General features: G+C 52.2%; 2 protein-coding genes across 4 annotated transcripts in view; both read right to left on the reverse strand.

Moving 5' to 3' along the window:
• The window catches only part of INO80E (INO80 complex subunit E), a 32344-nt gene extending 13267 nt beyond the window's left edge, over positions 1 to 19077 (reverse strand). For 2 of the 3 annotated variants that reach the window (XM_085518242.1, XM_085518241.1), the window contains exons 1-6: positions 18980 to 19077; positions 15169 to 15239; positions 12347 to 12399; positions 7761 to 7833; positions 5562 to 5640; positions 4251 to 4352 (exon numbers count right to left, since the gene is read on the reverse strand). In XM_085518242.1, coding sequence (XP_085374368.1) covers positions 4251 to 4352; positions 5562 to 5640; positions 7761 to 7833; positions 12347 to 12399; positions 15169 to 15239; positions 18980 to 19072 — 471 coding nt within the window. In that variant the 5' untranslated portion in view covers positions 19073 to 19077. Of the gene's footprint in view, positions 1 to 30; positions 141 to 4250; positions 4353 to 5561; positions 5641 to 7760; positions 7834 to 12346; positions 12400 to 15168; positions 15240 to 18979 lie in introns of those variants that run through there. The other variant, XM_085518243.1, reaches the window with a different exon arrangement.
• Positions 19078 to 19747: 670 nt separating this feature from the next.
• PAGR1 (PAXIP1 associated glutamate rich protein 1) overlaps positions 19748 to 27109 on the reverse strand; it is a 12833-nt gene continuing 5471 nt past the window's right edge. Inside the window, exons 3-4 of the mRNA XM_085518240.1 lie at positions 26810 to 26892; positions 19748 to 21624 (exon numbers count right to left, since the gene is read on the reverse strand). Of these exons, the coding sequence (XP_085374366.1) occupies positions 21497 to 21624; positions 26810 to 26892 (211 nt within the window). The 3' untranslated portion in view covers positions 19748 to 21496. The remainder of the gene's footprint in view (positions 21625 to 26809; positions 26893 to 27109) is intronic.

Raw genomic sequence — 27109 nt, forward strand, 5'->3', positions numbered from 1 at the left:
GGGTCAGGATGGGAATCTAAGGGACAGAATGTGGATCTATGGGGCAGATTGAGGATCTATGGGGCCAGAGTGAGGTTCTATGGGGCACGATGAGGAGCAAAGGACAGAGATGGGGGGGGAGGGGGAGGAGCCGACGGCAGCTGTGGGGAGGAAAGGGTTAAACCAGGTCAGATCTATGGGGCAGGGTGAGGATCTATGGGGTAGGGTGAGGATCTATGGGGCAGGGTGAGGATCTATAGGGCAGAGTGAGGATCTATGGGGTAGGGTGAGGATCTATGGGGGAAGGTGAGGATCTATGGGGCAGGGTGAGGACCTATGGGGCAGGATGAGAATCTATGGGGCAGAATGAGGATCTATGGGGCAGAATGAGGATCTATGGGGTAGCGTGAGGATCTATGGGGCAGGATGAGGATATATGGGGCCAGAGTGAGGTTCTATGGGTCAGAATGAGGATCTATGGGGCAGATTGAGGATCTATGGGGTAGGGTGAGGATCTATGGGGTAGGGTGAGGATCTATGGGGTAATATGAGGACCTATGGGGCAGAACAAAGATCTATGGGGTCAGGATGTGAATCTATGGGGCAGAAAAAGGATCTATGGGGCAGTGTAAGGATCTATGGGGCAGGTTGACGAACTGTGGGGCACTGTGAGGATCTATGGGGTCAGGATGTGAATCTATGGGGGCAAAATGTGGATCTATGGGGCCCAATGATGATCTATGGGGCAGAATGTGGATCTATGGGGCCCAATGATGATCTATGGGGCAGAATGATGATCTATGGGGCATAATTAGGATCTATTGGGTAAAATAAGAATCTATGGGGCAGATTGTGGATCTATGGGGCCAGAGTGAGGATCTATGGGGCAGAATGAGGATCTATGGGGCAGATTGAGGATCTATGGGGCAGATTGAGGATCTATGGGTCAGAATGAGGATCTATGGGGCCAGAGTGAGGATCTATGGGGCAGGATGAGGTTCTATGCGGCAGGATGAGGATCTATGGGTCAGAACAAAGATCTATAGGGAGGGATGAGGATCTATGGGGCAGAATGAGGATCTATGGGGTCAGAATGAGGACCTATGGGGCCAGAGTGAGGATCTATGGGGGCAGAATGAGGACCTATGGGGCAGGATGAGGTTCTATGGGGCAGATTGAGGATCTATGGGGCCCAATGAAGAACTATGGGGCAGAATCAGAACCTATGGGGTCAGGATGTGAATCTATGGGGCAGAATGTGGATCTATGGGGGAGAATGAGGATCTATGGGGCAGAATGAGAACCTATGGAGTCAGGATGAAAATCTATGGGGCCCAATGAAGATCTATGGGTCAGAATGAGGATCTATGGGGCAGAATGAGGATCTATGGGGCAGAATGAGGATCCATGGGTCAGAATGAAGATCTATGGGGCAGAATGATGATCTACGGGGCAGGATGAGGTTCTATGGGGCAGAATGAGGATCTATGGGGCAGAATGAGGACATATGGGTCCCAATGAAGATCTATGGGGCAGAATGAGAACCTATGGAGTCAGGATGAAGATCTATGGGGCCCAATGAAGATCTATGGGTCAGAATGAGGATCTATGGGGCAGAATGAGGATCCATGGGTCAGAATGAGGATCTATGGGTCAGAATGAGGATCTATGGGGCAGAATGAAGATCTATGGGGCCCAATGAAGATCTATGGGTCAGAATGAGGATCTATGGGGTCAGAATGAGGATCCATGGGTCAGAATGAAGATCTATGGGGCAGAATGATGATCTACGGGGCAGGATGAGAATCTATGGGGTCAGGATGTGAATCTATGGGGCAGGATGTGGATCTATGGGGCCCAATGAAGATCTATGGGGCCAGAGTGAGGATCTATGGGGGCAGGATGAGGTTCTATGGGGCAGATTGAGGATCTATGGGGCCCAATGAAGATCTATGGGGCAGAATCAGAACCTATGGGGTCAGGATGTGAATCTATGGGGGAGAATGTGGATCTATGGGGGAGAATGAGGATCTATGGGGCAGAATGAGAACCTATGGAGTCAGGATGAAAATCTATGGGGCCCAATGAAGATCTATGGGTCAGAATGAGGATCTATGGGGCAAAATGAGGATCCATGGGTCAGAATGAAGATCTATGGGGCAGAATGATGATCTATGGGGCAGGATGAGGTTCTATGGGGCCCAATGAGGATCTATGGGGCAGAATGAGGACATATGGGTCCCAATGAAGATCTATGGGGCAGAATGAGAACCTATGGAGTCAGGATGAAGATCTATGGGGCCCAATGAAGATCTATGGGTCAGAATGAGGATCTATGGGGCAGAATGAGGATCTATGGGGCAGAATGATGCTCTATGGGGCAGAATGATGCTCTATGGGTCAGAATGATGATCTACGGGGCAGGATGAGGTTCTATGGGGTCAGGATGAGGATCTATGGGGCCCAATGAAGATCTATCGGGCAGAATGAGGACCTATGGGGTCAGGATGTGAATCTATAGGGCAGAATGAGGATCTATGGGGCCCAATGAAGATCTATGGGGAAGAATGAGGACCTATTGGGTCAGGATGTGAATCTATGGGGCAGGATGTGGATCTATGGGGCCCAATGAAGATCTATGGGGCAGAATGTGAACCTATGGGGTCAGGATGTGAATCTATGGGGCAGAATGTGGATCTATGGGGCACAATGAGGATCTATGGGGCCAGAGTGAGGATCTATGGGGCACAATGAGGATCTATGAGGGCAGAGCAATGATCTATGGGGCAGAATGATGATCTATGGGTCAGAATGAGGACCTATAGGGTCCCAATGAGGATCTATGGGGCAGGATGAGGTTCTATGGGGCCCAATGAGGATCTATGGGGCAGAATGAGGACATATGGGTCCCAATGAAGATCTATGGGGCAGAATGAGGATCTATGGGGCAGAATGATGCTCTATGGGTCAGAATGATGATCTACGGGGCAGGATGAGGTTCTATGGGGCCCAATGAGGATCTATGGGGCAGAATGAGGACATATGGGGCCCAATGAAGATCTATGGGGCAGAATGAGGACCTATGGAGTCAGGGTGAAGATCTATGGGGTCCAATGAAGATCTATGGGTCAGAATGAGGATCTATGGGGCAGAATGAAAATCTATGGGGCCCAATGAAGATCTATGGGTCAGAATGAGGATCTATGGGGCAGAATGAGGATCCATGGGTCAGAATGAAGATCTATGGGGCAGAATGATGATCTACGGGGCAGGATGAGGTTCTATGGGGCCCAATGAGGATCTATGGGGCAGAATGAGGACATATGAGTCCCAATGAAGATCTATGGGTCAGAATGAGGATCTATGGGTCAGAATGTGGATCTATGGGTCAGAATGATGCTCTATGGGGCAGAATGAAGATCTATGGGGAAGAATGAGGACCTATTGGGTCAGGATGTGAATCTATGGGGCAGGGTGAAGATCTATGGGGCCCAATGAGGACCTATGGGGGCAGGATGAGAATCTATGGGGTCAGGATGTGAATCTATGGGGCAGAATGTGGATCTATGGGGGAGAATGAGGATCTATGGGGCAGAATGAGAACCTATGGAGTCAGGGTGAAGATCTATGGGGCCCAATGAAGATCTATGGGTCAGACTGAGGATCTATGGGGCAGAATGAGGATCCATGGGTCAGAATGAGGATCTATGGGGCAGAATGATGATCTACGGGGCAGGATGAGGTTCTATGGGGCCCAATGAAGATCTATGGAGCAGAATGAGGACCTATGGGTCCCAATGAAGATCTATGGGGCAGAATGAGAACCTATGGAGTCAGGATGAATATCTATGGGGCCCAATGAAGATCTATGGGTCAGAATGAGGATCTATGGGGCAGAATGAGGATCTATGGGGCAGAATGAGGACATATGGGTCCCAATGAAGATCTATGGGGCAGAATGAGAACCTATGGGTCAGAATGAGGATCTATGGGTCAGAATGTGGATCTATGGGTCAGAATGTGGATCTATGGGGCAGAATGAGGATCTATGGGGCATAAGGATGATCTATGGGACCCAATGATGATCTATGGGGCGGAATGAAGATCTATGGGTCAGAATGAGGATCTATGGGGCACAATGAGGATCTATGGGGCAGAATGAGGATCTATGGGGCAGAATGAAGATCTATGGGGCAGAATGATGCTCTATGGGGCAGAATGAGGATCTATGGGGTCAGGATGATGCCCTATGGGTCAGCCCCACGTGTTACCTGTATCCGTCTGGCTCCCTTGTTGCGCCGTGTGGGTCCTCGCGGCCGCTCGGGGGGGGCCAAGTAATCGCTGGGGAACGGGCTGTAGGGGGGGGAGCCCAGCTGACGAGGGCAAAGGGCAGAGGTCAGCTTAGGGTCGAAGGTCAGAGGTCAAGAGAAGACATTCCCCCCCCCCCCCCCCCACACACACACTCAATATGGCTACCTGCTATTCCAAGATGGCTGCTCCCACTTCCAAGATGGCGGCTGCCATTCCCAAGATGGCTGCCACTCCTAAGATGGCGGCACCAACACCCCATTTCCCCCCCTCCAAGATGGCGGCCCCCAACCGCAAAATGGCTGCTCCCTCCATTCAAGATGGCTGCCATCCCCAAGATGGCTGCCACTGCCAAGATGGCTCCCACCATCCCCCCATTTCCCCCCCCCAACATGGCAGCTCCCACCCCCAAGATGGCGGCTCCCTCCCTTCAAGATGGCGGCTTCCACCACCAAGATGGCGGCTGCCATTCCCAAGATGGCTGCCACTCCTAAGATGGCGACACCACCCCCTATCCTCCCCAAGATGGCTGCTCCCACTCCCAAGATGGCTGCCACTATCCCCCTTCAAGATGGCGGCTCCCACTCCCAAGATGGCTGCCACCTCTTCCCATCCCCCCCCTCCCCAAGATGGTTGCTCCCACAGCCAAGATGACAGCTACCACCAAGATGGCTGCCACCCTCAAAATGGCATCTCCCTCCCTTCAAGATGGCTACCCCCACCCCCAAGATGGCGGCAACCCTCACTGAAGATGGCTGCCACCACTAAGATGGCTTCCACCCCCAAAATGGCGTCTCCCACCCCCAAGATGGCGGCTCCCACCATTCAAGATGGCTGCCACCATCCCAAGATGGCTGCCACCCTCAAAATGGCGGCTCCCTCCCTTCAAGATGGCTTCTCCCACCCCCAAGATGGCGGCTCCCTCCCTTCAAGATGGCGGCTCCCACCATTCAAGATGGCTGCCACCACTAAGATGGCTTCCACCCCCAAAATGGCGTCTCCCACCCCCAAGATGGCAACTCCCAGTGCCAAGATGGCGGCTCCCTGCCTTCAAGATGGCTGCCACCACTAAAATGGCTTCCAACCCAAGATGGCAGCTCACTCCATTCAAGATGGCTCCTCCCACCCCTAAGATGGCTGCCACCATCCCAAGATGGCCACTCCCACCATTCAAGATGGCGTCCACCCCCAAGATGGCGGCCCGCAACCCCCAAGATGGCAGCTCCCATCCCCCCTGCTGGTGGCGGCCATGTTGTCATCCTTCCTCCACTCACCGTGCTCAAATAGGAAGTGGGCGGGGCCAATCCGGGATTGGATGGTGGGGAGGCTCCGCCCCCTGTGGGGCTGCGCTTCCTATTGGTCAGAAGAGCATTGATTGACAGCCATGTTGGAAAGGGGGCGTGGCTTATGCAGGAAGCGGCGGCCATGTTGGAAGGAGGGCGGGGCTTAAATTAATGGCGGCCATGTTGGAAAGGGGGCGGGGCTTAGACGGGGAGCGGCGGCCATGTTGGAAAGGGGGCGGGGCTTAGACAGGGAGCGACGGCCATGTCGGGAAGGGGGCGGGGCTTAGGCAGTTGACAACGGCCATGTTGGAACAGGGGCGTGGATTAGACAGGGAGCGGCGGCCATGTTGGAAAGGGGGCGGGGCTTAGGCAGTTGACAACGGCCATGTTGGAACAGGGGCGTGGATTAGACAGGGAGCGGCGGCCATGTTGGAAAGGGGGCGGGGCGTAGAGGAATGGCGGCCATGTTGGAAAGGGGGCGGGGCTTAGAGGGGGAGCGGCGGCCATGTTGGAAAGGGGGCAGGGCTTAAAGAGTGGCGGCCATGTTGGAAAGGGGGCGGGGCTTAAATTAATGGCGGCCATGTTGGAAAGGGGGCAGGGCTTAAAGAGTGGCGGCCATGTTGGAAAGGGGGCGGGGCTTAAATTAATGGCGGCCATGTTGGAAAGGGGGCGGGGCTTATGCAGGGAGCGGCGGCCATGTTGGAAAGGGGGCGGGGCTTAGAGGGGGAGCGGCGGCCATGATGGAAAGGGGGCGGGGCTTAGAGGGGGAGCGGTGGCCATGATGGAAAGGGGGCAGGGCTTAGAGGGGGAGCGGCGGCCATGATGGAAAGTGGGCGGGGCTTAGACAGGGAGCGGTGGCCATGTTGGAAAGGGGGCGGGGCTTAGACGGGGAGCAGCGGCCATGTTGGAAAGGGAGCGGGGCTTAGAGGGGGAGCGGTGGCCATGATGGAAAGGGGATGGGGCTTAAATGAATGGCGGCCATGTTGGAAAGGGGGCGGGGCTTAGACGGGGAGCGGCGGCCATGTTGGAAAGGAGGCGGGGCTTATGCAGGGAGCGATGGCCATGTTGGAAAGGGGGCGGGGCTTAGATGGGGAGCGGCGGCCATGTTGGAAAGGGGGCGGGGCGTAGAGGAATGGCGGCCATGTTGGAAAGGGGGTGGGGCTTAGACGGGGAGCGGCGGCCATGATGGAAAGGGGGCGGGGCTTAGAGGAATGGCGGCCATGTTGGAAAGGGGGCGGGGCTTAGACAGTTGATGGCGGCCATGTTGGAAATGGGGCGGGGCTTAGGCAGGGAGCGGCGGCCATGTTGGAAAGGGGGCGGGGCTTAGACAAGGAGCGACGGCCATGTTGGAAAGGGGGCGGGGCTTAGACAGGGAGCGGCGGCCATGTTGGAAAGAGGGCGGGGCTTATGCAGGGAGTGATGGCCATGTTGGAAAGGGGGCGGGGCTTAAATGAATGGCGGCCATGTCGGAAAGGGGGCGGGGCTTAAATAAATGGCGGCCATGTTGGAAAGAGGGCGGGGCTTAGACGGGGAGCGGCGGCCATGTTGGAAAGGGGGCGGGGCTTATGCAGCGAGCGGCGGCCATGTTGGAAAGGGGGCGGGGCTTAGATGGGGAGCGGCGGCCATGTTGGAAAGGGGGCGGGGCTTAGACGGGGAGCGGCGGCCATGTTGGAAAGGGGGCGGGGCTTATGCAGGGAGCGGCGGCCATGTTGGAAAGGGGGCGGGGCTTAGGGAATAGCGGCCTTGTTGGAAAGGGGGCGGGGCGTATGCAGGGAGCGGCGGCCATGTTGGAAAGGGGGCGGGGCTTAGACGGGGAGCGGTGGCCATGATGGAAAGGGGGCGGGGCTTAGAGGAATGGCGGCCATGTTGGAAAGGGGGTGGGGCTTAGACGGGGAGCGGCGGCCATGTTGGAAAGGGGGCGGGGCTTAGACAAGGAGTGGTGTTGGAAAGGGGGCGGGGCTTAGACAAGGAGTGATGGCCATGTTGGAAAAAGGGCGGGGCTTAGAGGAATGGCGGCCATGTTGGAAAGGGGGCGGGGCTTAGACGGGGAGTGGCGGCCATGTTGGAAAGAGGGCGGGGCTTAGAGGTGGAGCGGCGGCCATGTTGGAAAGGGGGCGGGGCTTGGACGGGGAGCGACGGCCATGTTGGAAAGGGGGCGGGGCTTCCATTAGGCCACGCCCCCTCCGTTACCTTTTAAGGGGAGGAGGCTCCGCCCCCTTTGGTGCTTCCCCATCGCTGTCAGACGAGGCCGTGGCATCGGAATCTGTGGGTCACAATAGATCGCGATATATCAGCACATATATCAGCATATATCGTGATATATCAGTGTATATAGTGATATATCAGCACATATATCAGCATATATCGTGATATATCAGTGTATATAGTGATATATCAGCATATATCACGACATATCAGCACATATATCGCGATATATCAGCACATATATCAGCATATATCGTGATATATCATCACATATTGCGACATATCAGCTTATATCACGGCACATCAGCACATATATCGCGATATATCAGCATATATATCACCATATATCGTGATATATCATCACATACATCGCAATGTATCAGTATATATAGTGATATATCAGCATATGTCGCCATATATCAGTATATATCGTGATATATCAGCACATATCATGATATATCAGTGTATATTGTGATATATCAACATATATCGCGACATATCAGCACATATATCGCGATATATCAACACATATATCGCGATATATCAGCACACATATTGCAATATATCAGCATATATCGCAATATATCATCACATATCGTGATATATCAGCACATACATTGTGATATATCAGCGTATATCGCAATATATCAGCAGATATCTTGATATATCAGCATATATCCCGACATATCAGCACATATATCGCGATATATCAGCAAATATCACGATACATCAGCATATATCGCAATATATCAGCACATATCGTGATGTATTAGAACTTATATTGCGATATATCAGCACATATATCACGATATATCAGTGTATATAACGATATATCAGCACATTTATTGTGATATATCAGCACATATTGCAATATATCAGCGTATATCGTGATATATCAGCACATATATCACAATATATCAGCACTTATATCGCGATATATCAGCATATATCATAACATATCAGCACATATCGCGATATATCAGTGTATATTGTGATATATCAGCATATATCACGACATACCAGCACATATATCACGATATATCAGCACATATATCGTGATGTATCAGCGTATATCGCGATATATTAGCACATATATTGCGATATATCAACAAATGTCGCGATATACCAGCATATGTCACGATATATCAGCACATATATCATGATATATCAGCATTTATCGCGATATATCGGCACACATATCGCGATATATCAGCATGTCGTGATATATCAGCATATACCGCGATATATCAGTGTATATCGTGATATATCAGCATATATCGCGATATATCAGTGTATATCGCGATATATCAGCGTATATCGTGACATATCAGCACATATATCACGATATATCAGCACATATATCGCAAAATATCAGCAAATATCACGATATATCAGCACATATATCGCGATGTATCAGTATATATAGTGATATATCAGCATATGTCGTGATATATCAGCACATATCACGATATATCAGCATATATCGCGATATATCTGCACTTATTTTGTGATATATCAGAATATATTGCAATATATCAGCACTAATATTGCGATATATCAGCATATGTCGCAATATATCAGCATATACATTGCGATGTATCAGTATATATCGCAATATAGCAGCATATATCGCGATATATCAACACACATCGCGATATATCAGCACATATATCAGCACATATCGTGATATATCAGCACATATTGCGACATATCAGCACATATTGCGATATATCAGCATATATATCAACATATATCGAGATATATCATCACATACATCGCAATGTATCAGTATAGCGATATAACAGCATATGTCGCGATATATCAGCATATATCATGATATATTAGCACGTATTGTAACATATCAGATTATATATATCAGGATATATTGCGATATATCATCACATATCGTGACATATCAGCGTATATCGTGATATATCAGCACATATCACGATATATCGCGATATATCTGTGTATATTGTGATATATCAGTATATATTGCGACGTATCAGCACACATCGCGATATATTAGCACTTATATTGCGATATATCAGAATATATTGCGATATATCAGCACATATCGCGATATATCAGCACATATATTGTGATATATCAGCATATATTGTGATATATCATCACATATCGCGATATATCAGCACATATCAATATAAATCAGAGTATATCGCGATATATCAGCACATATATCGCAATATATAAGCACATATCATGACACATCACCACATATATCGTGATATATCCGCGTATATCACGATATATCAGTATATATCGCGATATATCAGCATGTATCGCATATATCAGCACATATATTGTGATATATCAGCCTATATTGCCATATATCAGCACATATATCGCGATATATCAGCCTATATTGCCATATATCAGCACATATATCGCGATATATCTGCCTATATTGTAACATATCAGCACATATATGCGATATATCAGCCTATATTGCCATATATCAGCACATATATCGCGATATATCAGCCTATATTGTAACATATCAGCCCATATATCGCGATATATCAGCCTATATTGCCATATATCAGCACATATATCGCGATATATCAGCCTATATTGTAACATATCAGCACATATATCGCGATATATCAGCCTATATTGTAACATATCAGCCCATATATCGCGATATATCAGCCTATATTGTAACATATCAGCACATATATCGCGATATATCAGCCTATATTGCCATATATCAGCCCATATATCGTGATATATCAGCCTATATTGCCATATATCAGCACATATATCGCGATATATCAGCCTATATTGTAACATATCAGCACATATATCGCGATATATCAGCCTATATTGCCATATCAGCACATATATCGCGATATATCAGCCTATATTGCCATATATCAGCACATATATCGCGATATATCAGCCTATATTGCCATATATCAGCACATATATCGCGATATATCAGCCTATATTGCCATATATCAGCACATATATCGCGATATATCGGCCTATATTGCCATATATCAGCACATATATCGCGATATATCAGCCTATATTGCCATATATCAGCACATATATCGCGATATATCAGCCTATATTGCCATATATCAGCACATATATCGCGATATATCAGCCTATATTGTAACATATCAGCACATATATCGCGATATATCAGCCTATATTGTAACATATCAGCACATATATGCGATATATCAGCCTATATTGTAACATATCAGCACATATATCGTGATATATCAGCCTATATTGCCATATATCAGCACATATATCGCGATATATCAGCCTATATTGCCATATATCAGCACATATATCGCGATATATCAGCCTATATTGTAACATATCAGCACATATATCGTGATATATCAGCCTATATTGTAACATATCAGCACATATATCGCGATATATCAGCCTATATTGTAACATATCAGCACATATATCGCGATATATCAGCCTATATTGCCATATATCAGCACATATATCGCGATATATCAGCCTATATTGCCATATATCAACACATATATCGCGATATATCAGCCTATATTGCCATATTTCAGCACATATATCGCAATATATCAGCCTATATTGCCATATATCAGCACATATATCGCGATATATCAGCCTATATTGTAACATATCAGCCCATATATCGCGATATATCAGCCTATATTGTAACATATCAGCACATCTATCGCGATATATCAGCCTATATTGCCATATATCAGCACATATATCGCGATATATCAGCCTATATTGCCATATATCAGCACATATATCGCGATATATCAGCCTATATTGCCATATATCAGCACATCTATCGCGATATATCAGCCTATATTGCCATATATCAGCACATATATCGCGATATATCAGCCTATATTGCCATATATCAGCACATATATCGCGATATATCAGCCTATATTGCCATATATCAGCACATATATGTGATATATCAGCCTATATTGTAACATATCAGCACATCTATCGCGATATATCAGCCTATATTGTAACATATCAGCACATATATCGCGATATATCAGCCTATATTGCCATATATCAGCACATATATCGCGATATATCAGCCTATATTGCCATATATCAGCACATATATCGCGATATATCAGCCTATATTGCCATATATCAGCACATATATGTGATATATCAGCCTATATTGCCATATATCAGCACATATATCGCGATATATCAGCCTATATTGCCATATATCAGCACATATATCGCGATATATCAGCCTATATTGTAACATATCAGCACATATATCGCGATATATCAGCCTATATTGCCATATATCAGCACATATATCGCGATATATCAGCCTATATTGCCATATATCAGCACATATATCGCGATATATCAGCCTATATTGCCATATATCAGCACATATATCGCGATATATCAGCCTATATTGCCATATATCAGCACATATATGTGATATATCAGCCTATATTGTAACATATCAGCACATATATGTGATATATCAGCCTATATCACGACATATATCACGATACACCACGATACATCTCAATATCACCCATTACCTGATGAGTCGTCGTCCACCTGCTCGTATTGCAGCAGCCGGTCCAGGAGGAAACTGGGGGGAACAAGGGGGGAGTTGGGGGGCACAGAAGGGCCATTTGGGGGCAATCTATGGGGCAGCTATGGGCTATCTATGGGGCAGCTATGGGATATCTATGGGGTATCTATGGGGCAGCTATGGGATATCTATGGGGTCTCTATGGGGCAGCTATGGGGTCTCTATGGGGCAGCTATGGGATATCTATGGGGTCTCTATGGGGCAGCTATGGGCTATCTATGGGGCAGCTATGGGATATCTATGGGGTATCTATGGGGCAGCTATGGGATATCTATGGGGTCTCTATGGGGCAGCTATGGGGTCTCTATGGGGCAGCTATGGGATATCTATGGGGTATCTATGGGGCAGCTATGGGATATCTATGGGGTCTCTATGGGGCAGCTATGGGGTCTCTATGGGGCAGCTATGGGATATCTATGGGGTATCTATGGGGCAGCTATGGGATATCTATGGGGTCTCTATGGGGCAGCTATGGGGTCTCTATGGGGCAGCTATGGGATATCTATGGGTCTCTATGGGGCAGCTATGGGGTCTCTATGAAGCAGCTATGGGGTCTCTATGGGGCAGCTATGGGGTCTCTATGGGTCTCTATGGGGCAGCTATAGGGTCTCTATGGGGTCTCTATGGGGTCTCTATGGGTCTCTATGGGTCCCTATGGGTCTCTATGGGGTCCCTATGGGTCTCAATGGATCTGAATGGAACCCTATGGGGTCTCTATGGGGCAGCTATGGGGTATCTATGGGTCTCTATGGGGTTTCTATGGGGTCCCTATGGGTTCTCTATGGGGCAGCTCTGGGATCTCAATGGAACCCTATGGGGTCTCTATGGGGTCTCTATGGGTCCCTATGGGTCTCTATGTGTCCCTATGGGGTCTCTATGGGGTCTCTATAGGGTCTCTATGGGTCTCTATGGGTCCCTATGGGTCTCTATGGGGTCCCTATGGGTCTCAATGGATCTGAATGGAACCCTATGGGGTCTCTATGGGGCAGCTATGGGGTATCTATGGGTCTCTATGGGGTTTCTATGGGGTCCCTATGGGTTCTCTATGGGGCAGCTCTGGGATCTCAATGGAACCCTATGGGGTCTCTATGGGTCCCTATGGGTCCCTACGGGTCTCTATGGGATCCCTATGGGTCTCAATGGATCTGAATGGAACCCTATGGGGTCTCTATGGGGCAGCTATGGGGTCTCTATGGGGCAGCTATGGGATATCTATGGGATCTCTATGGGGCAGCTATGGGATATCTATGGGTCTCTATGTGACAGCTATGGGGTCTCTATGGGGCAGCTATGGGTCTCTATGGGGTTTCTATGGGGTCCCTATGGGTTCTCTATGGGGCAGCTCTGGGATCTCAATGGAACTCTATGGGGTCTCTATGGGGTCTCTATGGGTCCCTATGGGGTCTCTATGGGGTCTCTATGGGGTCTCTATAGGGTCTCTATGGGTCCCTATGGGTCTCTATGGGTCTCTATGGGGTCCCTATGGGTCTCAATGGATCTGAATGGAACCCTATGGGGTCTCTATGGGGCAGCTATGGGGTCTCTATGGGGTCCCTATGGGTCTCTATGGATCTCAATGGAACTCAATGGATCTCAATGGAACCATATAGGGTTTCTATGGGGTCTCTATGGGGTAGCTATGGGGTTTCTATGGGGTCTCTATGGGGTTTATATGGGGTCTCTCTGAGGTCTCTATAGGGTCCCTGTGGGTCTCAATGGAACTCAATGGGTCCCTCTGGAGGTCTCTATGGGGGTCTCTATGTGGCAGCTATGGGGCCACCAAGGGGCAGCTCTGGGGTCTCTATGGGGCAGCTATGGGGTCTGTATGGGGTCCCTATGGGTCTCAATGGATCTCAATGGAACTCAATGGATCTCAATGGAACCCTAGGGGTCACTATGGGGCAGCTATGGGTCCCTATGGGATCTCTATGGGTCTCTATGGGTCCCTATGGGGTCGCTATGGGTCGCAATGGGTCTCTATGGGTCTCTATGGGTTTCTATGGGTCGCAATGGGTCTCTATGGGTCTCTATGAGCCACTATGGGTCGCTATAGGATCTCTATGGGATCTCTATGGGTCTCTATGGGCCGCTATGGGTCGCTATAGGATCTCTATGGGATCTCTATGGGTCTCTATGGGATCTCTATGAGATCTCTATGCGTCTCTATGGGTCCCTATGGGTCCCTTTGGGTCTCTATGGGGTCCCTATGGGTCTCTATGGGTCCCTATGGGTCCCTATGTGTCTCTATGGGTCCCTATGGGTCTCTATGGGTCCCTATGGGGTCTCTATGGGTCTCTATGGGTCTCTATGGGTCTCTATGGGATCTCTATGGGTCTCTATGGGTCCCTATGGGATCTCTATGGGTCTCTATGGGTCCCTATGGGATCTCTATGGGTCTCTATGGGTCCCTATGGGTCTCTATGGGTCTCTATGGGATCTCTATGGGTCTCTATGGGTCCCTATGGGATCTCTATGGGTCTCTATGGGTCCCTATGGGTCTCTATGGGTCTCTATGGGTCCCTATGGGGTCTCTATGGGTCTCTATGGGTCCCTATGTGTCTCTATGGGTCCCTATGGGTCTCTATGGGTCTCTATGGGTCCCTATGGGGTCTCTATGGGTCCCTATGTATCCCTATGTGTCTCTATGTGTCTCTATGTGTCCCTATGGGTCCCTATGTGTCTCTATGGGTCGCTATGGGTTCCTATGTGTCCCTATGGGTCCCTATGGGTCGCTATGGGTCGCAGTGTGTCGCTATGGGGCAGCACCTCTTATCCCTGGACACCCTGAGCAGTCGTCTCTGTGCTCGGCGCAGCTCCTCCTGGAAACATTCCTGCTCCTGTGGGGCAACACGAGGGGGTAAGGCCTCACCCCACAGCCCCACATCCAGCCCCACATCCAGCCCCACACATCCCTACCCCACACATCCCTGCCCCACATCCAACCCCACATCCAGCCCCACAGCTAACCCCATAGATCCCTGCCCCACATCCAGCCCCATAGATCCCCGCTCCACATCCAGCCCCATAGATCCCCGCCCCACACCCAGCCCCACATCCAGCCCCACATCCAGCCCCATAGATCCCAGCCCCCCATCCAGCCCCACAATGTAACCCCATAGATCCCAGCCCCATAGATCCCAGCCCCACATCCAGCCCCACATCTCTCCGCCCCACATCTCTCCGCCCCACAGCTACCCCACAGCCAGCCCCACAGATCCCCGCCCCACATCCAGCCCCACATCCCTACCCCACATCTCTCTGCCCCACAGATCCCAGCCCCATAGATCCCTGCCCCACATCCAGCCCCACATCCCTACCCCACATCTCTCTGCCCCACAGATCCCAGCCCCACATCCAGCCCCATAAATCCCAGCCCCCCATCCAGCCCCACATGTAACCTCATAGATCCCAGCCCCATAGATCCCAGCCCCACATCCAACCCCACATCCAGCCCCACATCCAGCCCCACAGATCCCAGCCCCACATCTCTCCGCCCCACAGATCCCCGCCCCACATCCAGCCCCACATCCCTACCCCACATCTCTCTGCCCCACAGATCCCAGCCCCACATCCAGCCCCATAGATCCCAGCCCCCCATCCAGCCCCACATGTAACCCCATAGATCCCAGCCCCATAGATCCCAGCCCCATAGATCCCAGCCCCCCATCCAGCCCCACATGTAACCCCATAGATCCCAGCCCCATAGATCCCAGCCCCACATCCAGCCCCACATGTAACCCCATAGATCCCAGCCCCATAGATCCCAGCCCCCCATCCAGCCCCACATGTAACCCCATAGATCCCAGCCCCATAGATCCCAGCCCCCCATGTAACCTCATAGATCCCAGCCCCATAGATCCCAGCCCCACATCCAGCCCCACATGTAACCTCATAGATCCCAGCCCCATAGATCCCAGCCCCACATCCAGCCCCACATGTAACCCCATAGATCCCAGCCCCATAGATCCCAGCCCCCCATCCAGCCCCACATGTAACCCCATAGATCCCAGCCCCATAGATCCCTGCCCCCCATCCAGCCCCCCATGTAACCTCATAGATCCCAGCCCCATAGATCCCAGCCCCACATCCAGCCCCACATGTAACCCCATAGATCCCAGCCCCATAGATCCCAGCCCCCCATCCAGCCCCACATGTAACCCCATAGATCCCAGCCCCATAGATCCCTGCCCCACATCCCCCTCTCTCTGCCCCACAGATCCCAGCCCCACATCCAGCCCCACATGTAACCTCATAGATCCCAGCCCCATAGATCCCTGCCCCCCATCCAGCCCCACATGTAACCCCATAGATCCCAGCCCCATAGATCCCTGCCCCACATCCAACCCCACATGTAACATCATAGATCCCAGCCCCATAGATCCCAGCCCCCCATGTAACCTCATAGATCCCAGCCCCATAGATCCCAGCCCCACATCCAGCCCCACATGTAACCCCATAGATCCCAGCCCCATAGATCCCAGCCCCACATCCAGCCCCACATGTAACCTCATAGATCCCAGCCCCATAGATCCCAGCCCCACATCCAGCCCCACATGTAACCCCATAGATCCCAGCCCCATAGATCCCAGCCCCCCATCCAGCCCCACATGTAACCCCATAGATCCCAGCCCCATAGATCCCAGCCCCCCATCCAGCCCCACATGTAACCCCATAGATCCCAGCCCCATAGATCCCAGCCCCCCATCCAGCCCCACATGTAACCCCACAGATCCCAGCCCCATAGATCCCAGCCCCCCATCCAGCCCCACATGTAACCCCATAGATCCCAGCCCCATAGATCCCAGCCCCATAGATCCCAGCCCCACATCCAACCCCACATCCAGCCCCATATCCAGCCCCACAGATCCCAGCCCCACATCTCTCCGCCCCACAGCTACCCCACAGCCAGCCCCACAGATCCCCGCCCCACATCCAGCCCCACATCCCTACCCCACATCTCTCTGCCCCACAGATCCCAGCCCCACATCCAGCCCCATAAATCCCTGCCCCCCATCCAGCCCCACATGTAACCCCATAGATCCCAGCCCCATAGATCCCTGCCCCCCATCCAGCCCCACATCTAACCCCATAGATCCCAGCCCCATAGATCCCTGCCCCACATCCCCCTCTCTCTGCCCCACAGATCCCAGCCCCACACATCCCAGCCCCACATCCAGCCCCATAGATCCCTGCCCCATAGATCCCAGCCCCACATGTAACCCCATAGATCCCTGCCCCACATCCCCCTATCTCAGCCCCACAGATCCCAGCCCCACATCCAGCCCCACATCCCCCTATCCCAGCCCCACAGATCCCAACCCCACATCCAGCCCCACAGATCCCAGCCCCACATCTCTCCGCCCCACATCCAGCCCCATAGATCCCTGCCCCACATGTAACCCCATAGATCCCTGCCCCACATCCCCCTATCTCAGCCCCACAGATCCCAGCCCCACATCCAGCCCCACATCCCCCTATCCCAGCCCCACAGATCCCAACCCCACATCCAGCCCCACAGATCCCAGCCCCACATCTCTCCGCCCCACATCCAGCCCCACAGATCCCAGCCCCACAGCTAACCCCATAGATCCCTGCCCCACATCCAGCCCCACATCCAGCCCCATATCCAGCCCCACACATCCCTACCCCACACATCCCTGCCCCACATCCAGCCCCACAGATCCCAGCCCCACATGTAACCCCATAGATCCCAGCCCCACAGATCCCAGCCCCACATGTAACCCCATAGATCCCAGCCCCACATCCAGCCCCACATGTAACCCCATAGATCCCAGCCCCATAGATCCCTGCCCCCCATCCAGCCCCACATCTAACCCCATAGATCCCAGCCCCATAGATCCCTGCCCCACATCCCCCTCTCTCTGCCCCACAGATCCCAGCCCCACACATCCCAGCCCCACATCCAGCCCCATAGATCCCTGCCCCATAGATCCCAGCCCCACATGTAACCCCATAGATCCCTGCCCCACATCCCCCTATCTCAGCCCCACAGATCCCAGCCCCACATCCAGCCCCACATCCCCCTATCCCAGCCCCACAGAGCCCAACCCCACATCCAGACCCACAGATCCCAGCCCCACATCTCTCCGCCCCACATCCAGCCCCACAGATCCCAGCCCCACAGCTAACCCCATAGATCCCTGACCCACATCCAGCCCCACATCCAGCCCCATATCCAGCCCCACACATCCCTACCCCACACATCCCTGCCCCACATCCAGCCCCACAGATCCCAGCCCCACATGTAACCCCATAGATCCCAGCCCCACAGATCCCAGCCCCACATGTAACCCCATAGATCCCAGCCCCACATCCAGCCCCACATGTAACCCCATAGATCCCAGCCCCATAGATCCCTGCCCCCCATCCAGCCCCACATGTAACCCCATAGATCCCAGCCCCATAGATCCCAGCCCCACAGATCCCTGCCCCACATCCCCCTCTCTCTGCCCCACAGATCCCAGCCCCACATCCAGCCCCATAAATCTCTCTCCGCCCCCCATCCAGCCCCCCATCCAGCCCCATCGATCCCTGCCCCACATCCCCCATCCCTCACATAAAGCAGGAGCCTCAATCTCCTCTTTAAGGCCCGGTATCGCCGCCGGCAGCCGCTGCCCCCGCCGCCATCTTGATCCACCGCCCCGTTCATCTTCCGGAAGTGACGGACTGACCGAGCGACTTCCGCTTCCGGCTTGTGAAACAACCCGCTTCCCATTGGCTGATGGCTGAAGTAAGGGCGGAATAGGCGGGACCAAAACCGGAAGTTGAGTCTACCATGCCTTCAGGAGGGACTTCCGTTTCCGGTTTCTACCCAATCCCGCTTCCTATTGGTTGACTGATCCTGTTTGGGCGGAAAAGGCGTGGCCAAAACCGGAAGTTGACTCTTGACGGTCGACGTTCGGGCGGAAAAGGCGGGACTAAGACCGGAAGTTGACTCGTTGATTGACAGGGGTTAATGGCGGCGCTGTTGACCCATAGGGATGAATGGGGGATGGACGGGGGGGGCAATTAATGGGGTTGGGGTCATTCTATGGGGCAATTAATGGGGTTGGGGTCATTCTATGGGGCTCTATGGGGCAATTAATGGGGTTGGGCTCATTCTATGGGGCTCCATGGGGCAATTAATGGGGTTGGGGTCATTCTATGGGGCTCTATGGGGCAATTAATGGGGTTGGGGTCATTCTATGGGGCAATTAATGGGGTTGGGGTCATTCTATGGGGCAATTAATGGGGTTGGGGTCATTCTATGGGGCTCTATGGGGCAATTAATGGGGCTGGGGTCATTCTATGGGGCTCTATGGGGCAATTAATGGGGTTGGGGTCATTCTATGGGGCTCTATAGTGACCCGGAAGTCTTTATTTGTGGGGTCCCAGGGTACAACTTCCTGTTCCGGTTTGTACTGCGCGCTGATTGGTCGGCAGAACGGGTCGCTGCTTTTGATTGGCTGAGGATAACGGCAGGAAGAGGCGGGGCTAAAACAGGAAGTCGATGCTGTGACGTCATCAAGAGGCGACCGTGGGTCCAAGAGGCCTAGTTAGGCTGCAGGCCTAGTTAGGCCTCAGAGTCTGTTTTTGGGGTGAAAAAGGAAGTTTTTGGGGCATAATAATGGCCTTTTTTAATGTTTTGCTCAATATTTGGTGTGCGGAAGTCACTTTTTGGGGTGAAAAAGACGGTTTTTGGGGCATAAAATCGTCGGTTTTTGGTTTTTTTGGTTGGAAGGAAAACAAAGATGGCGGCCTCGGCAGGAAGAGGTGGGGCTAAAACAGGAAGTTGAAGCTATGACGTCATCAAGAGGCGACAAAGCGGCCTAGTTAGGCCTCAAGAGGCCTAGTTAGGCCTAAGGGAGGCCTCAAAGTCACTTTTTGGGGTGAAAAAGGAGCTTTTTGGGGCATAAAAATGTTTTTTTTTTGTGTTTTTTCAGTATTTGGTGGGGGAAAGTCAATTTTGGGGGTGAAAAAGAAGGTTTTGGGGGCATAAAAATGGCATTTTCTGGGGGGGGGGTCAGTAGTTGCTGGGGGGACAAGATGGCGGCCTCAGCAGGAAGAGGCGGGGCTAAAACAGGAAGTCAATGCTGTGACGTCATCAAGATGCGACCACAGGTCAAAGCGGCCTAGTTAGGCCTCAAGAAGCCTAGCTAGGCCTAAATGTCTCTTTTTGGGGTGAAAAAGGAGCTTTTTGGGGCATAAAAATGGGGTTTTTTTGGGGTTTTTTCAGTATTTGGTGGGGGAAAGTCGCTTTTTGGGGTGGAAAAGTTGATTTTGGGTTATAAAAATGGCATTTTTGGGGTGGTTTTTTAGTATTTCCTTGGGGGACAAGATGGCGGACTCAACAGGAAGAGGTGGGGCTAAAACAGGAAGTCAAAGCTATGACGTCATCAAGAGGCGACAAAGCGGCCTAGTTAGGCCTCAAGAGGCCTAGTTAGGCCTAAGGGAGGCCTCAAAGTCACTTTTTGGGGTGAAAAATTTGCTTTTTGGGGCATAAAAATGTTTTTTTTTGGTGTTTTTTCAGTATTTGGTGGGGGAAAGTCAATTTTGGGGGTGAAAAAGAAGGTTTTGGGGGCATAAAAATGGCATTTTCTGGGGGGGGGGTCAGTAGTTGCTGGGGGAACAAGATGGCGGCCTCAGCAGGAAGAGGCGGGGCTAAAACAGGAAGTCACAGCTATGACATCATCAAGAGGCGACAACGCGGCCTAGTTAGGCCTCAAGAGGCCTAGTTAGGCCTAAAAGTCTCTTTTTGAGGTGAAAAAGAAGGTTTTTGGGGCATAAAAATGGGGTTTTTTTGGGTTTTTTTCAGTATTTGGTGGGGGAAAGTCGCTTTTTGGGGTGGAAAAGTTGACTTTTGGGACATAAAAATGGCGGTTTTGGGGGTTTGTCAGTATTTGTTGGGGGGACAAGATGGCGGCCTCAGCAGGAAGAGGCGGGGCTAGAACAGGAAGTTGCAGCTATGACGTCATCAAGAGGCGACAACGCGGCCTAGTTAGGCCTCAAGAAGCCTAGGTAGGCCTCAAAGTCACTTTTTTGGGGTGAAAAAGTTGCTTTTTGGGGCATAAAAATGGGGCTTTTTGGGTTTTTTTCAGTATTTGGTGGGTGGAAATAGGTCCCGGCCTGTCCGTAGGATCTGTTCCTCCAGTCTCCGGTGGCGTTGCATGTCCCAAAGGACTTTGTCCAAACGGGCCTCGCGGCGCCGACGGGCGGCGCTGCCTGAAAATGGGGCGAAAAAGGGGAAAATTGGGTAAAATTGGGGGGATATGGGGGGATATGGGGGGATATGGGGTTATATGGGGGGATATGGGGGATATGGGGGGGTATGGGGAGCTATGGGGTGTCTATGGGTTGCTATGGGGTCTCTATGGGGCGCTATGGGGTGGTTATGGGGCGCTATGGGGTGGTTATGGGGCGCTATGGGGTGGTTATGGGTCACTATGGGGCACTATGGGCTGGTTATGGGGCAGTATGGTGTGGTTATGGGGCGCTATGGGGTCGCTATGGGGCGCTATGGGGTGCTATTGGGCGCCTATAGGGTGTCTATGGGTTACTATGGGTCGCTATGGGGCCGCTATGGGTGTCTATGGGTCACTATGGGGTGTCTATAGGGTGTCTATAGGGTCTCTATGGGTCGCTATGGGGTGCTATGGGTCTCTATGGGGTGGGTATGGGGTACTATGTGGTGTCTATGGGTCGCTATGGGGTGGTTATGGGTCGCCATGGGGTGTCTATGGGTCAGTATGGGGTCTCTATGGGGCGCTATGGGGTGGTTATGGGGCGCTATGGGGTGGTTATGGGGTGGTTATGGGTCACTATGGGGCACTATGGGGTGGTTATGGGGCGCTATGGGGTGGTTATGGGGTGGTTATGGGTCACTATGGGGCACTATGGGGTGGTTATGGGGCAGTATGGTGTGGTTATGGGGCGCTATGGGGTCGCTACGGGGCGCTATGGGGTGCTATTGGGCGTCTATAGGGTGTCTATGGGTTACTATGGGTCGCTATGGGGCCGCTATGGGTGTCTATGGGTCACTATGGGGTGTCTATAGGGTGTCTATAGGGTCTCTATGGGTCGCTATGGGGTGCTATGGGTCTCTATGGGGTGGGTATGGGGTACTGTGTGGTGTCTATGGGTCGCCATGGGGTGTCTATGGGTCGGTATGGGGTCTCTACGGGGCACTATGGGGTGTCTATGGGGTGGTTATGGGGTTGCTATGGGGTCTCTATGGGGCGCTATGGGGTGGTTATGGGGCGCTATGGGGTTGTTATGGGGTGGTTATGGGTCACTATGGGGCACTATGGGCTGGTTATGGGGCAGTATGGTGTGGTTATGGGGCGCTATGGGGTCGCTATGGGGCGCTATGGGGTGCTATTGGGCGTCTATAGGGTGTCTATGGGTTACTATGGGTCGCTATGGGGCCGCTATGGGTGTCTATGGGTCACTATGGGGTGTCTATAGGGTCTCTATGGGTCGCTATGGAGTGCTATGGGTCTCTATGGGGTGGGTATGGGGTACTGTGTGGTGTCTATGGGTCGCCATGGGGTGTCTATGGGTCGGTATGGGGTCTCTACGGGGCACTATGGGGTGTCTATGGGGTGGTTATGGGGTTGCTATGGGGTCTCTACGGGGCACTATGGGGTCTCTATGGGGCGCTATGGGGTGGTTATGGGTCACTATGGGGCACTATGGGCTGGTTATGGGGCAGTATGGTGTGGTTATGGGGCGCTATGGGGTCGCTATGGGGCACTATGGGGTGCTATTGGGCGTCTATAGGGTGTCTATGGGTTACTATGGGTCGCTATGGGGCCGCTATGGGTGTCTATGGGTCACTATGGGGTGTCTATAGGGTGTCTATAGGGTCTCTATGGGTCGCTATGGGGTGCTATGGGTCTCTATGGGGTGGGTATGGGGTACTATGTGGTGTCTATGGGTCGCTATGGGGTGGTTATGGGTCGCCATGGGGTGTCTATGGGCCACTATGGGGTCTCTATGGGGCGCTATGGGGTGGTTATGGGGCGCTATGGGGTGGTTATGGGGTGGTTATGGGTCACTATGGGGCACTATGGGGTGGTTATGGGGCAGTATGGTGTGGTTATGGGGCGCTATGGGGTCGCTATGGGGCGCTATGGGTGTCTATGGGTCACTATGGGGTGTCTATAGGGTGTCTATAGGGTCTCTATGGGTCGCTATGGGGTGCTATGGGTCTCTATGGGGTGGGTATGGGGTACTATGTGGTGTCTATGGGTCGCTATGGGGTGGTTATGGGTCGCCATGGGGTGTCTATGGGCCACTATGGGGTCTCTATGGGGCGCTATGGGGTGGTTATGGGGCGCTATGGGGCACTATGGGGTGGTTATGGATCACTATGGGGCACTATGGGGTGGTTATGGGGCAGTATGGTGTGGTTATGGGGTCGCTATGGGGCGCTATGGGCTGCTATTGGGCGCCTATAGGGTGTCTATGAGTTACTATGGGTCGCTATGGGGCCGCTATGGGTGTCTATGGGTCACTATGGGGTGTCTATAGGGTGTCTATAGGGTCTCTATGGGTCGCTATGGGGTGCTATGGGTCTCTATGGGGTGGGTATGGGGTACTATGTGGTGTCTATGGGTCGCTATGGGGTGGTTATGGGTCGCCATGGGGTGTCTATGGGCCACTATGGGGTCTCTATGGGGCGCTATGGGGTGGTTATGGGGCGCTATGGGGTGGTTATGGGGTGGTTATGGGTCACTATGGGGCACTATGGGGTGGTTATGGGGCAGTATGGTGTGGTTATGGGGCGCTATGGGTCGCTATGGGGCGCTATGGGGTGCTATTGGGCGTCTATAGGGTGTCTATGGGTTACTATGGGTCGCTATGGGGCCGCTATGGGTGTCTATGGGTCACTATGGGGTGTCTATAGGGTGTCTATAGGGTCTCTATGGGTCGCTATGGGGTGCTATGGGTCTCTATGGGGTGGGTATGGGGTACTATGTGGTGTCTATGGGTCGCTATGGGGTGGTTATGGGTCGCCATGGGGTGTCTATGGGCCACTATGGGGTCTCTATGGGGCGCTATGGGGTGGTTATGGGGCGCTATGGGGTGGTTATGGGGTGGTTATGGGTCACTATGGGGCACTATGGGGTGGTTATGGGGCAGTATGGTGTGGTTATGGGGCGCTATGGGGTCGCTATGGGGCGCTATGGGGTGCTATTGGGCGTCTATAGGGTGTCTATGGGTTACTATGGGTCGCTATGGGGCCGCTATGGGTGTCTATGGGTCACTATGGGGTGTCTATAGGGTGTCTATAGGGTCTCTATGGGTCGCTATGGGGTGCTATGGGTCTCTATGGGGTGGGTATGGGGTACTATGTGGTGTCTATGGGTCGCCATGGGGTGTCTATGGGTCACTATGGGTCTCTATGGGTCGGTATGGGGTCTCTACGGGGCACTATGGGGTGTCTATGGGTCGCTATGGGGCTATACGGGTCGCTATGGGTCTCTATGGGGTGTCTATATGTCGCTATGGGGTGCTATGGGGCTATATGGGTCGCTATGGGTGTCTATGGGGTGTCTATGGGTCTGTATGGGGCACTATGGTGTGTCAATGGGGCACTAGGGGGCGCTATGGGGCTCTATGGGTTACTATGGGGCGCTATGGGTCTCTATGGGTCCCTATGGGTCTCTATAGGGTCTCTATGGGGTGTCTATGGGGTCTCTATGGGTCTCTATGGGGTGGTTATGGGGTGTCTATAGGGTCTCTATGGGGTGGTTATGGGGTCTCTATGGGTCTCTATGGGGTCCCTATGGGTCTCTATAGGGTCTCTATGGGGTGTCTATGGGGTGGTTATGGGGTGGTTATGGGGTGTCTATGGGGTGGTTATGGGGTCTCTATAGGGTCTCTATGGGTCTCTGGGTCTCTGGGTCTCTATGGGTCTCTATGGGGTCTCTATGGGGTGGTTATGGGGTGTCTGTCTATAGGATCTCTATAGGGTCTCTATGCGGTGGTTATGGGGTCTCTATAGGGTCTTTATGGAGTGGTTATGGGGTCTCTATGGGTCTCTATGGGTTCCTATGGGTCCCTATGGGTCTCTATGGGTGTCTATGGGTTACCTGGCGCTCTCCGTCTCTCCATGAGCTCACTATGGGGTCTCTATGGGTCTCTATGGGTCGCTATGGGTCGCTATGGGTCTCTATGGGGCTCTATGGGTCTCTATGGGTCTCTATGGGTCCCTATGGGTCTCTATGGGGTTCTATGGGTCTCTATGGGTCGCTATGGGTCGCTATGGGTCGCTATGGGGTATCTATGGGTCTCTATGGGTCCCTATGGGTCTCTATGGGGTTCTATGGGTCTCTATGGGTCGCTATGGGGTATCTATGGGTCTCTATGGGTCGCTATGGGTCTCTATGGGGTTCTATGGGTCTCTATGGGTCGCTATGGGTCGCTATGGGGTATCTATGGGTCTCTATGGGTCCCTATGGGTCTCTATGGGGTTCTATGGGTCTCTATGGGTCGCTATGGGTCGCTATGGGGTATCTATGGGTCTCTATGGGTCCCTATGGGTCTCTATGGGGTTCTATGGGTCTCTATGGGTCGCTATGGGTCGCTATGGGGTCTCTATGGGTCTCTATGGGTCCCTATGGGTCTCTATGGGGTTCTATGGGTCTCTATGGGTCGCTATGGGTCGCTATGGGGTCTCTATGGGTCTCTATGGGTCTCTATGTGTCTCTATGGGTCTCTATGGGTCTCTATGGGTCTCTATGGGTCCCTATGGGTCTCTATGGGTCTCTATGGGTCCCTATGGGTCTCTATGGGTCCCTATGGGTCTCTATGGGGTTCTATGGGTCTCTATGGGTCTCTATGGGTCGCTATGGGTCGCTATGGGGTCTCTATGGGTCTCTATGGGTCCCTATGGGTCTCTATGGGGTTCTATGGGTCTCTATGTGTCCCTATGGGTCTCTATGGGTCCCTATGGGTCGCTATGGGTCTCTATGGGTCTCTATGGGTCCCTATGGGTCTCTATGGGTCTCTATGTGTCTCTATGGGTCTCTATGGGGTCTCTATGGGTCCCTATGTGTCTCTATGGGTCTCTATGGGTCTCTATGGGTCTCAATGTGTCTCTATGGGTCTCTATGGGTCCCTATGTGTCTCTATGGGTCTCTATGGGTCCCTATGGGTCTCTATGGGTCCCTATGGGTCTCTATGTGTCGCTATGGGTCTCTATGGGGTATCTATGGGTCTCTATGGGTCTCTATGGGTCTCTATGTGTCTCTATGGGTCTCTATGGGTCTCTATGGGTCTCTATGGGTCCCTATGGGTCCCTATGGGTCTCTATGTGTCGCTATGGGTCTCTATGGGTCTCTATGGGTCCCTATGGGTCCCTATGGGTCGCTATGGGTCGCTATGGGTCGCTATGGGGTACCTGGCGCTCTGCGTCTCTCCATGAGCTCACTCCGTGGCGCTGTGGGTTCATCCTCAAAGTCAAACTCGGTTGGGACGGGAGCCCTGAGCACAAAATCAACCAAAATCAGCATTTTTGCACCCAAAAACCCCATAAAGGGATCCCCCCCCCCCCCTCATAATGGGGTCTCCATTCCCCCCAGCCCCCCCTATAGGGGTCTCCCCTCCCTAATATGAGACCCCCCCCATAGGGGTCTTTCCACCCCCAAAGACCCCCCCCCCCCCCATAATGGGGTCTCTCCCCCCCCTGCCCCCCCCCCAT

The sequence above is a fragment of the Coturnix japonica genome, chromosome 17 (assembly GCF_054131305.1).
Source record: "Coturnix japonica strain WE chromosome 17, WE-NBRP24, whole genome shotgun sequence".
In the NCBI taxonomy this organism is placed as follows: Eukaryota; Metazoa; Chordata; class Aves; order Galliformes; family Phasianidae; genus Coturnix; species Coturnix japonica.